This window comes from Nematolebias whitei, chromosome 13 (genome assembly GCF_014905685.2).
Source record: "Nematolebias whitei isolate Nwh7 chromosome 13, NemWhi1, whole genome shotgun sequence".
NCBI classification, from domain to species: domain Eukaryota; kingdom Metazoa; phylum Chordata; class Actinopteri; order Cyprinodontiformes; family Rivulidae; genus Nematolebias; species Nematolebias whitei.
The window spans coordinates 26,172,336-26,184,836 of NC_056510.1; the positions used below are offsets into that span (position 1 = coordinate 26,172,336).

At 40.5% G+C, this 12,501-nt stretch overlaps 2 protein-coding genes and 1 non-coding gene across 3 annotated transcripts; 1 reads left to right on the forward strand and 2 right to left on the reverse strand.

The window, feature by feature from the left end:
* Window positions 1-397: 397 nt before the first annotated feature.
* Window positions 398-5,865, reverse strand: rpl24 (ribosomal protein L24). Its single transcript, XM_037686525.1, has 6 exons — window positions 5,822-5,865; window positions 5,619-5,694; window positions 5,023-5,133; window positions 3,982-4,118; window positions 694-757; window positions 398-525 (listed from the first exon to the last, which is right to left on the reverse strand). The coding sequence occupies exons 1-6, from the start codon at window positions 5,824-5,826 to the stop codon at window positions 445-447; spliced, it is 474 nt and encodes a 157-aa protein (XP_037542453.1). The 5' UTR covers window positions 5,827-5,865; the 3' UTR covers window positions 398-444.
* On the reverse strand, window positions 4,764-4,932 carry LOC119419809. Its single transcript, XR_005187274.1, has one exon. It is a non-coding gene; the product is annotated as a small nucleolar RNA SNORA23 (small nucleolar RNA).
* A 493-nt stretch (window positions 5,866-6,358) lies between the features above and the next one.
* Window positions 6,359-11,480, forward strand: cep97 (centrosomal protein 97). The gene is made up of 11 exons (XM_037686526.1): window positions 6,359-6,404; window positions 6,816-6,958; window positions 7,050-7,208; window positions 7,296-7,397; window positions 7,489-7,602; window positions 7,698-7,864; window positions 7,961-8,125; window positions 8,237-8,403; window positions 8,535-9,177; window positions 9,280-9,355; window positions 10,825-11,480. Exons 1-11 carry the CDS (start codon window positions 6,368-6,370, stop codon window positions 11,263-11,265), a joined length of 2,214 nt encoding a protein of 737 aa, XP_037542454.1. The 5' UTR covers window positions 6,359-6,367; the 3' UTR covers window positions 11,266-11,480.
* The last annotated feature ends 1,021 nt before the right edge of the window (window positions 11,481-12,501 follow it).

Here is a 12,501-nt window from a genome sequence, read left to right on the forward strand (position 1 = left end):
TAGTCTTGCTCAAGGACACAACATGTGAACATTACAGGGAATCAAACCTGTGTCTGTCTAGTCATAAATTGGCTGCCCTCACCAAACAACCAAAGTTCAAATATGAAACTGGTTTCAATGGAAAAATAAAGTTTTACTAATATTAAATACAAGTATTTACTTCTGATGTTTTGAGAACATTTTTATTTAACTACGTCTTGACAAATTTTTACATCTGGTACTTGTTCTAAATACGCAAATGTTTAAAAAAAAAATGTCCGTTTGATCATTAGCACCAATTTATTCCTTATTGTAGGTGTTTGAACAGGTAATTTGCATCCGGCTACACGAGCTGGTGTTCATCCTCTCAAGTTTTCATCTTGAAGTGACGTCTCAGTTTTTAATAAATCACACCACCGAGGGTTAACCACAATTTTATTCACAAGCATAAACAAGGAGTCGGGTTTAGCGTTTGCCACCGACGCGGGGCGCGTTGACCTTCATGGGCTTGGCGATCTTGGGTTTCTGTGCAGTCTTGGAAGATGCCTGCGAGGAGAAACGCAAACACAGAAAATCACAGCTCAGCAGGCAGACATCAAATTACTGCTCTTAAAAAAACTGATTGCATCTTGTCTGAAAGCTTAAACAGCATCAATGATCACAACAGATCTACTGAATATTGTTGATTTTAGATTTTAAACAGGCAGATCTCACCTTTGCACTCGGGGCTGCAGGCTTCTTAGCTGCCTGCTTTGCCTTCTTGGCCTCCTTTGCAGCTCTATAAAAAAAAACAACTAAATTATAGCAAAAGTATAGCAAAGATTTCTTAACTTCCAGTCAAAACTTGGTAAAAATCAAAGCAAAATACAGGACACACTTTGCTGTTGCATTTTTAAATAAAATACTTGCACCATCATTCTTATGGGAGCAGAGGTTTAGACTACTGGTCACCAGATGGAAAATAAAATGGTATCCTGAAATAAAACTACATTATCAAATCAGATCCATCAACATCTGATTAGCTGAGTGTACATATGGCAGCTCAACCCCACATCAGAAATGTATTTTCCTAAATTCAACACTTGGTTATGTTTGCTACTACAATTACATCACCTGTATAAATAACATTTAACATTTCAACACTTTTATGGCTAAAACTGTAAAGAAATATATTTTACCTCAATGACCATCAGCAATGGCATTTCCTACTTTTACATGATCTTTATTTACTTATTCAAGGCTATTTAAACATAGGTGTATTTATTAATAGGAAAACTAGGATTATTAGGTGTTATTACTTGAGAAGTAGCTAACTTAAGCTAAGGATGCTAGTCATTGTTGAGAGATGAGAAAACAAATTAGAGGTTGTACTTTCAAATTTCAGATCCACCTCTAGAACTGTGACCAAAACAATGCAGACTTGTTTCAATTTGAAAGTACCGTAATTGCCGGTGTACAAGCCGCTACTTTTTTTTCCTCACACTTTGCGGTTTATATGCAGGAGCGGCCAATTTATGTATTTTTATTTTATTTATATGTTTATATTTAACAGGCTTCCTGCAGTCTCATAACATTTTCCTTTGACAGAGCAGGGCGCTCATGTGGCTGCCCAGCACCCAACCCTCTTGGGGGCAGGCTTTTGTACCAAACCTCTCGCTCAGGGTTTCAACTTTCCTATCCATAACTCCACCCACTCTGTTACCATGTGACCAGAAGTCTAATCATAATGACCAATGAGATGCTCTCGAGGACCCACCCCCAAAGATAGACGTGCATTAACTTCTTCAAATCAGTTACTGTATTTTGCGCCTCAGGCACAGACCGTGCAGCGATAACAGAAAACGCACAGAGAATTTCTTATGACGCAGCTTTTAAGTTAAAAGCGATCGATGTGGCTGTTGAAGGAGGAAACAGAAACAGCTGCTGAGCGAGACGAGGCGGTGTGTAATGACCTTTTCCTGAGCCTCGAAAAGGACTTTAGTCCACAGGTAGACGAAGAACATGGCAACGATTGACTTTTGGTTGACTATTGGTACTTTATATATATTTTAGCTGTGTTAAAGGCATTTTTCAGAAAAAAACATTTGCCGGCTTTTCCTCTCCTCCGGGTCACGTGGCTCCGCTGAGCAGAAGTCATCAAAATTTTATTTTAATGCAGTCAAGTCTGGTACATGTAACTGGGACCCTGTGTACACAATTTCGTTCCACCACATGTACCACGTGGTGCGAATGACAAGAAACTGACATATAAATAAAAGTTTTTAAATTATTTCTGTGTTACATCTTTCTGTGTATGGTAAATGTGTTTAAATACCAGTATCTCATTTAAGCTCACATCCCAGCACAGAGCGGACACAACGAACTGTTCCCCCTCCTCTTCCTCATCTTATGAGCTCCACTGAGCAGAAAACACGTCGATTTTATTTAAAAAGTACATTTAAAAACAGCAGCTGTTACCAAAAGTGTTTAACAATAAAAAACAATGGTACTAATTTAATGAATATTTACCGTATTTACCAGTACTGTGCGACTCCTGGTCACATGACCTTGATAAGAATTGTGGGTAAAATTAACCGATATCATTTTCTATTTCAGTTACGCATGTGTTTGGCACTGTTGTGTCCAGTGATTATGCTTAGATGGTTCTTGTGTTCGTTCTGTAGGTTGAATGGTTTTAACCATGAGTCGGACTGCGAAGCTTCATGAAGACTTATGATCACCAAGCCATAGTCTGTGAAACGCCATCTGGTGGTTGATGCTTGTACTACAACAAGAGCTGCACATGATGCCAGGAGCTGGGCAGATTGTGATAATGAAACGTGGATAGCCGCGGCTTAGTAGCCGAAGCGTCACAATATGCTGAATCTAGACCAGCATAATATGTAAATTATATTGGGTCCAGTCGAGTTACATTGTCGCTATGGTTTCACATTTTACAATCTTGTTACAATCTTAAGGGGATAGAAATATTTGTCAAACCAAAATTCAGAACTAGTCTGAAGGGAAGGTCTACCTCAATCCAAGGAGTTGGATTGTGGAATGGTCTAGAGAGTGATGTGAAAAATGCAAAGTCAATGTGTACATTTAAGAAAAAGATCAAAACTGAATTGTTAAAAAAATATATATGAAGTAGCTTAGTGTGTGTTTTGTATTAGAATTAGAAAAATTAGAAAGAGTTATTCATTTTGTTCTGTTACTTGAAGATTATTATGTCTGAAATAATTGTTTGAAAAAAGGGGCAGATATAATAAGATTTTTTCTTCTTTCTGCTGCCTTTCATTTTAAATCTTTTGTATCCTTTTTTTATATTGTTATGGAATTGTTTTGTACTTTTTTAAAATGAATAAACTATATACCATACCATACCATACATTTTAAAAAGCACTTCCATGCTCATTCAGTGAAAACATCACTTTAATTTATTGTGAAAGAGTATTTACACAAAGCAAAAATATTTCTTACAAGACAAACCAATAAAAAGATCTAAACTGTTAACCAAGGATTAAAGCATCAAATCTTTAGGCTGAATTTGTTTCTACACCTAGAGGTTACTGAGGATACCGTGTACATGACCTTAGTTAAAGGACACAGTTTAGTGTGTACATGACTTTAGTAAAAGTACATTAAGTAAATATAATTTTCTAGACTGACAGACTCTCCTAAAATGATTATTTCATTCAAAGCAGTGTTTCCCCAACCATTATCCAAGGAGGGAACCCCTCCCTTTAACAGAACTGAGCGCCCCGCCTCCCAAATCCCCCACCCCACAAGCAGCTCCACTACTTGTGGATGGGGAGCGGAGATTAGCAGCTTAGCTCAGACTCCAACAAAACACGGTTTTCTCCCTCCTCATTTTTACAGATGATGGGAAACCATCCTGGCCACGTTCAAAATTATGGGAATCTGTCGCAGCGATGAGAACTTTAATCCATGTTAACAGATTAGTGTGGTCAAATGTGGCATTTAAGTAAGAAACAGGCAGGTGATTTTAATTTCTCATACCTGATGGCCTGCTCCCTCTGGGCCTTGCGGACCTCAGGTTTCTGATTCCTCTTGGCCAGGATCTCAGCCAGGGAGGCTCCAGTGATGGCCCTCTGGAATTTCACTGCGCGGCGGGTACGCTTCTTTGACACCTCTTCCTGTTAACACACAAAATGCATTTATTTTTACCATAAAATCTGTGATATTTCAGCACGAACGTCACTAACCCAACTTGGAAAAACTTCATAGGTGTAGTTAAATCCCTCAACTTCAGAAAAACTGGTATCAGACAAGCATCAACTTCAGGCGTGTTTTAGAAAGCACAACAATATATTGATTTGTTTGCAGACACAAAGTGACAGCATCTTTGCATGTGTTAATAAGCAAAACAATGACTTTTGACAGTAAGATGCATAAAGAACTGTTGAGCATAAAAAAAATGCACTGTGGTTCTCTATGGGTACAATCAAACTAATACAATGAGCTCATTAAAACGTTTGCAGTCACATTACACAGTTGTGTGATAAAACTTTGAACATGGAAAATCGAGCTTTTAAAGACTTCCGAACAGGTGTCAGCATCTTTTCAAGATAAATAAAAATAGGAGACTAGAGCAGCATTTCTCAGCAGCATGTTGTCAGCCACCTTCAAGCTTTTTGATATTTTAATATAAAAACAAACTATTATTTTGTCTCAGAAGATTACCGTCACACAATCTGACAAGGTATATAAACTAGTTTCCATTTTATACTAAGGTCAACCATCTTTAAGTGTTACTACTGAACTACAATGATACAAAATGGGTATGTTGGGAGAGTTTGGAGGCTGGCTGATGGGAAGATGTCAAAAGCCAGTACTATGATCCCCAGTTGTTCTATGGCTGCAGGTATGGAGTGAGTGCTGCTACCCGGCCTGCAAAACACAGTCCAGCAACAACACATAACACAGACTACACCGTGCACACCGTTCACTCGCAGCCAAAGGTGTACGATCACCTCAGCATGTGTGTAATTGTCTGAACAGGTTGGAGAAGCCTCGATCGTTTGTATGGATGACACTTACAGACTGGCCCTTCTTGTGCTTGCGTCTGTACAGCACGGTCCAGTTGATCTGTCGGGGGTTTCTCTTGGACAGGAAGGCAGACTCACACTTGGCGTTCAAAAACTGAAACACCTATTATAAACAAAAGATTTAAAAAACATATGTTACACGTAATATTTAAGTGGGGCCCAAAATGTTAGGTTTTAAATTCTGGAAACACTCAAATGCATGCGTGTGTGTACATGTACTCAAAAAGTATGCATTAACAATAAATGCTACTGTAATGAGATGTAAATACTTTCACACAGGAACATACATTGATGACTCGTTTTCTTCCACGGGATGTATAAAAAATACATTTGGTTAAATTACTGACATTATCTGGATTATGAGTCTGCTTGTAAAACATGTCTAAACTAAAATGTGACGTGTTAGCGCTGCTCCGCACTGACGCCGGTAGCTAATGTTAGCATTAGCTACAACTTTCAACTTGCAAACAGAACATATTAATAACGACTGCTCTAAAAGTTAGTTTATTTAACTTCAATGTGAATATAAACTTCATACTGTAGCCACATACAGGAAGTAAAGGTCATGGCAAAATGTGGAACAGTTACCTTGCCGTCTATCCTAGCGTATCGGCGGCCATGGCCGGGGTATATTTTATACCCACTGAAACTGCACAACTCGACCCTGAAAACAACAAAATATAATACATAACTGGAAAAACACAGAATAATGTTCCTCTTCGTGTAGGTAACATTGTCAGAACATAAATCTAGAGGGTGAGATGGCTTTTGATTTTGTTCTTTACACTCACTTCATGATGGCTACGAGAGGGCTCAAACCGGAAAGGAAGATGACGGAAGCGGAAACGGAATTAGAGACTTTTAAAGATACACGAAAAATACATGTTTTGGTGATTATTACATTTTTTAGGGGATGTGCTTATTCCAAACATATTTTATAAAACACAACACAAATGACGTTTCAATCTATCTGCGGAGGAACACGCACAGCAAATACACATCAAGCAAAACAAATATGTCATATATGTGAAATACAAAATTTTCATTTACTTTTTTTAGATTACGTCCACGTCTGTGTTTGACGTTTCAGTGAAAGTTTTCTCTTTATTATTTCACTGAAACTTGGTTGGCGGGACACACTAGCGCGACGTTGAAAATTGTAGTTCTTTATAGACCAAAACGCCTTATAAAGAGGAGGAAGCGCGCAATGCATTGAACTACATTTCCCAGAAGACGTTTCGCTTCGCATTTGACAACCTAACGCTTTCGTCTTTCCCTCCTGTGTTTCCCTTTCCCTCGGTTGCTAGCTGACGCTAGGCGTTTACTGGGAGGACAAGATGGGTGTATCAGACTTGCAGTGCGATATAAATGATGGTAAGTGGAACAAACTTTAATTTGTTCAGATAAACACCAAATATTCGTCTTATTTATGGGAATCTCCGTGTTAGCTGCTTCAGTTCAGAGCACCACCGTTAGCTTGTTTTTACATGAACAGATCAAAACATTTCGTGACAGTTCTGCAGTGTTGTTGAACACAATAAAATCTTAGTTTTTTTATGTCTTTATATTCTTCTTAATGTCCAAGCAAATTTATAGAAAACCTGCATTTTTGTTTACATCTTGTCCTTGATGGTCCTTAGCATGAGTGATCATTATTAGTGGAGATGATAAGTGGTCGTGTTGTTCTTATCAAACGCCACTGTTTTGGTACTATATTTTGAAATTTGTCTTTTCTTTTAATGTATTTATAAACATTATTAACCTGCCCCATTCTTTATTCGCCAGGACCTTTGGTGGATCTTTCAGCAAGGGGCATGCAGAAACTGGACCCCAATTTCACATGCTCTGAGGACACCCATACTCTCATCTTGGACCGTAACAACATCATGAAGCTGGACCACCTGGAACGGTGCCGCAGCCTTCAGCAGGTTGCCTTTGCTTGGCCTCACAAGTGTTACTAGAGATTTGTTGCCTAAACATTTAGCATTCTCTTTTAAAACCCGTCTTTGCTCTTATCAGCTTTCCATAGCCAATAACCGTCTGGTGAGAATGATGGGGGTGTCTCAGCTGACGGCGCTGAGAGTGCTCAATCTTCCCAATAACAGTATTGGCTACATCGAAGGACTACGAGATCTACCTCATCTGAATTGGCTGAATCTGTCTGGGAACAACATTAAAGTAAGGAGAGATTCATGCATCCTTTACTTTGTCATTTATTCCGTGGATGATGACGACATGTGTAACAGACTCGCTGCTCTGTGGCAGGTCATGGAGCAGCTCAACAGCTGTGTGTCGCTCCAGCACTTGGATCTGTCTGACAACAACATATCTACCATTGGTGATCTGACCAAACTGGTGGCACTAAAGGTTAGCGTGCGCTTAAAAACAACTTTTAATAATTCTAATGTTAGTTTCCTTTTTATGTGTTTTTGATCATCCTTCTTTGTCCACATTGTAGACACTTCTACTCCATGGAAACAGCATTACAACACTCCGTACTGTTCCTGCTCACCTTCCTGCTCATTTATCCATCCTCTCCCTGGCAGAAAATGAAATAAGGGATCTTAATGAAGTAATTATCATTTCCTTTATCTACACCGTCATGATAATACCTGTTAAAATAACACAAGGCATTTCTTATTGACTAACTCAAATTTGACCCTTTAGATGTCGTATCTGGCGCCTCTTTATGAACTGGAGCAGCTGTCCGTCATGTGCAACCCTTGTGTCATGGCGACGCCCTCTCTGCCGGGTTTTGATTATCGACCGTACATCATGAGTTGGTGCCTGAGCCTGAAGGTCCTCGATGGCTATGTGGTGACACAAAAAGAGGGGTGAGCTCGTTACTGTGAAGCTACAGTTTGCTAGTGAAGCAGCAACAGTGTGTTTGGATCTCATTGGTGTTTTGTGTGTAACTGTTGTGACCACAGTCTTAAAGCAGAGTGGCTCTACAGTCAGGGTAAAGGTCGCTCGTATCGACCTGGGCAGCATGTTCAGCTTGTTCAGTACTTGGCCACCGTTTGTCCTCTGACCGCATCACCAGCCATGGAGACGGCAGAAGACGCCAAACTAGAGAAGATTCTCAGTAAACAGAGGTATAAACATTAAAGTGACACTTCATCTGCACAAACATGAAATCAAAACAGCAGCATTCAATGTGGTGCTCCTAATTCCTCTGCTTGGTTGCTCTCCTGTTGGTGTGTCAGGTTTCATCAACGGCAGCTGTTAGAGGAGACACGAGGAGGCTGTCCCGGTCCCACTCGTCCAACTCAGCTGGATGTTGAAAGGAACAGTCCCTCACAGAATGGAGCTGAGGAGGTGAAAACAAAGCCCACACCTTTACCAGCTGCTGCTCCATCTGTCCAGGAGAAGGGTAAGAGCGCTTTGTCACGCTGCGCCACGTCCAGTTGCTCTCGTGTTTGGTTTGTACTGGTTTTATATATATATATATATTTAAAACATTCTTTTTGTTATTTTAATTGTGGATTCTGCCTTTTTTGTCAGAGCCGGTCGTGCAGTTTAACACCTGGGTGAGCTGTGATTCCTCTCGTCCGCCGCTGCCGGCGCGTCGCAGCCCGAAGCTTGCAGGCGAGCACGTTTACTTGGAGGATGTGCAGACGGACGAGGACAAACTCAACAGCAGTTTGCTTTCCTCCGAGTCCACCTTTCTCCCGTTCACGTCTGATTTTGCGCCACAAGCGCTCCACTCCGGCAGCGAAGACGAAACGGAGACGTTTGAACCAGATTCTCTGGCTCCAACGCGTCCGTCGAAGCCCAAAAGGCACAGCAGAACAAAGACGAACGATCCAACAGATAAACAAGAGAGGGAGACTCTTCAAGAGGAGGTTGTTTCTGTCGCTGCCACAGAAACTGGAGGTTTATCAGAGGTCACGCCACAGAATGAGTCTAAAATATCCTCTGACTTGGGTAAAGCAAAAGTGAAAGAAGCTTCTAAGCAGGAACCAGCGTGCCTGTGTGTCAGCAAGTTGGGTTTAATGGAAGCCGACAAGGCAGCTGTTAAAATCCAGTCGTGCTGGAGGGGACACTGCACTCGAAGTTTTCATCCTGCAGCCAGAGAGGTGCGCGGTGAAATCCGTCTGCGCAGGATGCAAGAACACATCCTGTTTCTGTCTGACAAACTGGACACGTACGTGACTTTATCAACAGTCTTTTTTGTATCTATTTCTTATGGTTGTACAGTAACGTGTGCCTTGAATAGCTTGCAAAGTTAAATCTGGTGTGTTTGCAGCGTGCAGAAGCAGTTTGAGGAGGAGAGGCTGCAGAGGCTGGTACAGGAGGAGGCTGTGAAGTTTCTATGGAAAGAGGTTAGCAGTTTTTAAAGAACATGTTCAGTTTCACCACACTTCTCTTTTCAGTACCGTATTTTTCACCCTATAAGTCACGTTTTTTTGCGTAATTCGCATGCCCAGTGACTTATACGCCCAAGAGACATATTTATGGATTTTTTCCCCATATTTATAAACCAATTTTTGACTGAGATGTGACCGTTTTCATTCATTCTGAAAATATTGAACACTACCATTTTCAGCTGCTAGATGGCACTCGAGAAGTATGGCATGCCGTTGCGTCATGTAGTAGGTAAAAGTGGCTATTAATGACACAAATGGCTTGCCGTAGCTGTCAACCTTCGTCCAGCTCGCTTGGAGCAACCGTGAAATCAGCTTCATGTTGTGCCGCTCGGCGACATGCAGCTAATTTGACCATTGAAGTGCGTTAATTAAGTAAAAGTTCAACTGAGACATCTTTACTATCAAGTCGAGCAAACAAATAATTGTTTGTAGGTGGTTATCTTGTTACATTTCCAAGAAATGCACATGGAGTCCTCCCGTGCACGCGCCTACTTCCGCATATCGGGTTTTGAAATACAAGCGATTTGACTGTCAGTGCATTTATTAAGCAAAAGTTAGACTAATTTTGAGCAAACAAATAATTGTTTTTAAGTGTTAATCTCGTTAAATTCTTGTTAAAGGTTTTCATTCATTCAACCTTTATTTAGACAGGTTAATCCTGTTGAGCCTCGGGGACTCATTGACAAGACAGACCTGATTGTTTAACAAAGAGTGAGTAACAACAAAAACAATAGACGGTCACAAAAGAGGCATACAAAATTTAAAGTTCTTTTTTTTAATCAAAACAAAATAGCAACCAAAAGGAAACGTGGCAAAAAAAAAAAAAAAATCCTCCCGTGCACACTCTCACGGAAGCCATTTGGCAGCCAATCGATTTTTGGCACAACACCGGCCCACGTTTCCAGGTTGTCAGCGGTGACGCGTAATCGAGTACTTATGGATTTTTCCACTTTATTAGACATATTTAGACTGATGCGACTTATAGGGCAGTGCGACATTTACCGTGGAAAATATGGTAATTAGTAAAGTAAGTAGAAGATAAATTAAAACAAAAGTAATCAAATGGAAAAAAATTAAAGCAGCAGTAAGTGGTTTTAGGTGTAGAGTGCAGAAAGAAAAAGGAGCACAGCAACACATAATTTCCAGATGCCTTTTGAATTTAAAGAATTATTGTTTGTTCACAGTTATAATAAAAAAAAAATAGAGGGGTGCAAATGTCAAAGCCTCAAAAACACTCTGATAATCCAAACCTTGTTCACACAATCAGCAGAATTCAACGTCTGTAAGCAGCTTCCAGAGTCAGAACATGTAAAATATTTTAGATATCTGGTAATTTTATTAACTACTTTCTTTGCCTTAACCTGTTGCATAGCACTGCACGTTGAATGGTTATTTGTTGTTTGATTTCTGTGTTCTTCATCCAGGTTCAGTCCATGCAGCAGTGGAAGCAGTCTGTGGAGCAGAAGTTGGCAGCCGTTGCTCAGTCCATCAGCGCGCCTCAGACCTCATCTCCATCTCTTTGTAAGGCAGCCTCGCCTGTTGGCGCCACAAACCCGCCAAACACCGGCGTCTCCTTCCCAGATTCTGGCTTCGAGGTGACCAGCGATCAGCAGGCAGCGCAGGAGGATAGCTTCCTGAGCAGTGGCACAACTGACTCTCTGAAGACGGTGCGAGCGCTGAGCCCCGTTCAGAGCGGCATAGGGAGCGAGAGCGCGGACTGCAGCCTGTTGGAGGAGTACCTGTCTTCTGTACAGCAGAGGGAGGAGGAGGCTGAAGTAAGTAGTGACCGAACAGAAACGCCACAGCTCTCTTCACCAGCATCACCCAGCAGGACCACCAACACAGAAGGAAAAGGAAACAACTGACCCAGTCTGACTGTCCTCACAGAATGAGCAAAACCAGAGTGAATGTAACACTAGTTGTTTTATAAACCTGCTCTGCTATTTATATTTACCTTTTTAATAAAGAACTGATTGAATGTAGTGTCTTTAAAAACTTAATTTATGTGCTCAAAACCAATTTATTTATCAATATGCACTGCATCGGAAACATGGTAAATGATATATTAGAATAAAATCCCCGGCTGATGTAGACCACAATGCACTCTGCTGTAGTCATGTACTGTTACCAACATGTTTCTGTCAGTTACCTGTTCTCATCAATATTATTTGATATTTAACAGAAACAGTGCTGTTGTATTCTTAGCTTTAAACATGTAAATAAACCGGTTGTACATTTATAAACGTGTGTTTTTATTTGACCTCTTCTTTCAGCTGTTCCCTCAGCAAGTCATCCTCCGTCTCAGTCCTCTGCGTCTTCTGTCCTCACCATGTCCACTTCATCCTTATATCTACTATTTCTAACGTCGACATGTCCAAACCATCTCAGTCTGTCTTCTTAACTATCCCAGTTCAACTTGTACCTTTGATGATCTCATTCCTAATCGTAGCCACTCCCAAGCAGAAGAAAATGGTCTATTTTTATGTTAGATATTCTTGAGGCATTAAGATGCAACTTAATGCTTTTATTTTTCTAAGTGGGGGGTTTATTTTAATTGTTTTCCACAAATTAGTGAAACAAGTTACACTACCACTGAGCACTTCGCTCTCAGACTGCAGGCTTACTTGTGGTTCCTAGAGTTTCTAATAGAATGGAAGGAATATCTTCCAGTTATCAGGCTCCTCTCTTGTGGAACCCACTTCCAGTTTCTGTCTGTAAGGACTGAAACATTGTCCAGTTTTAAGACTGGGCTTAAGACTTTCCTTTTTGATCAATCCTATAGTTAGGATTGGCTTGTTATGCTGCTATTAGACTACTGGAAGACAAATTGACCTCATTTCCTTAAATGAATTGTTACAATTGAATTATTTTCATTTGATACTATTTCTATCTTAACATGTCGTTCTGGACCTGCCATTGTGTATCTGTTCCTACCAAACCCAGCGGGTCGAAGCAGATGGACGCTTGTCCTGAGCCTGGTTCTGCTAAAGGTTTCTTCCTCATGAGGGAGGTTTTCCTTTCCACTGTCGCCTTCATGTTTGCTCAAGATGAGAGTTCTGTGATGGAGTTAAAGTCAAAGCAGTCTGCTCCTCAGATAAATA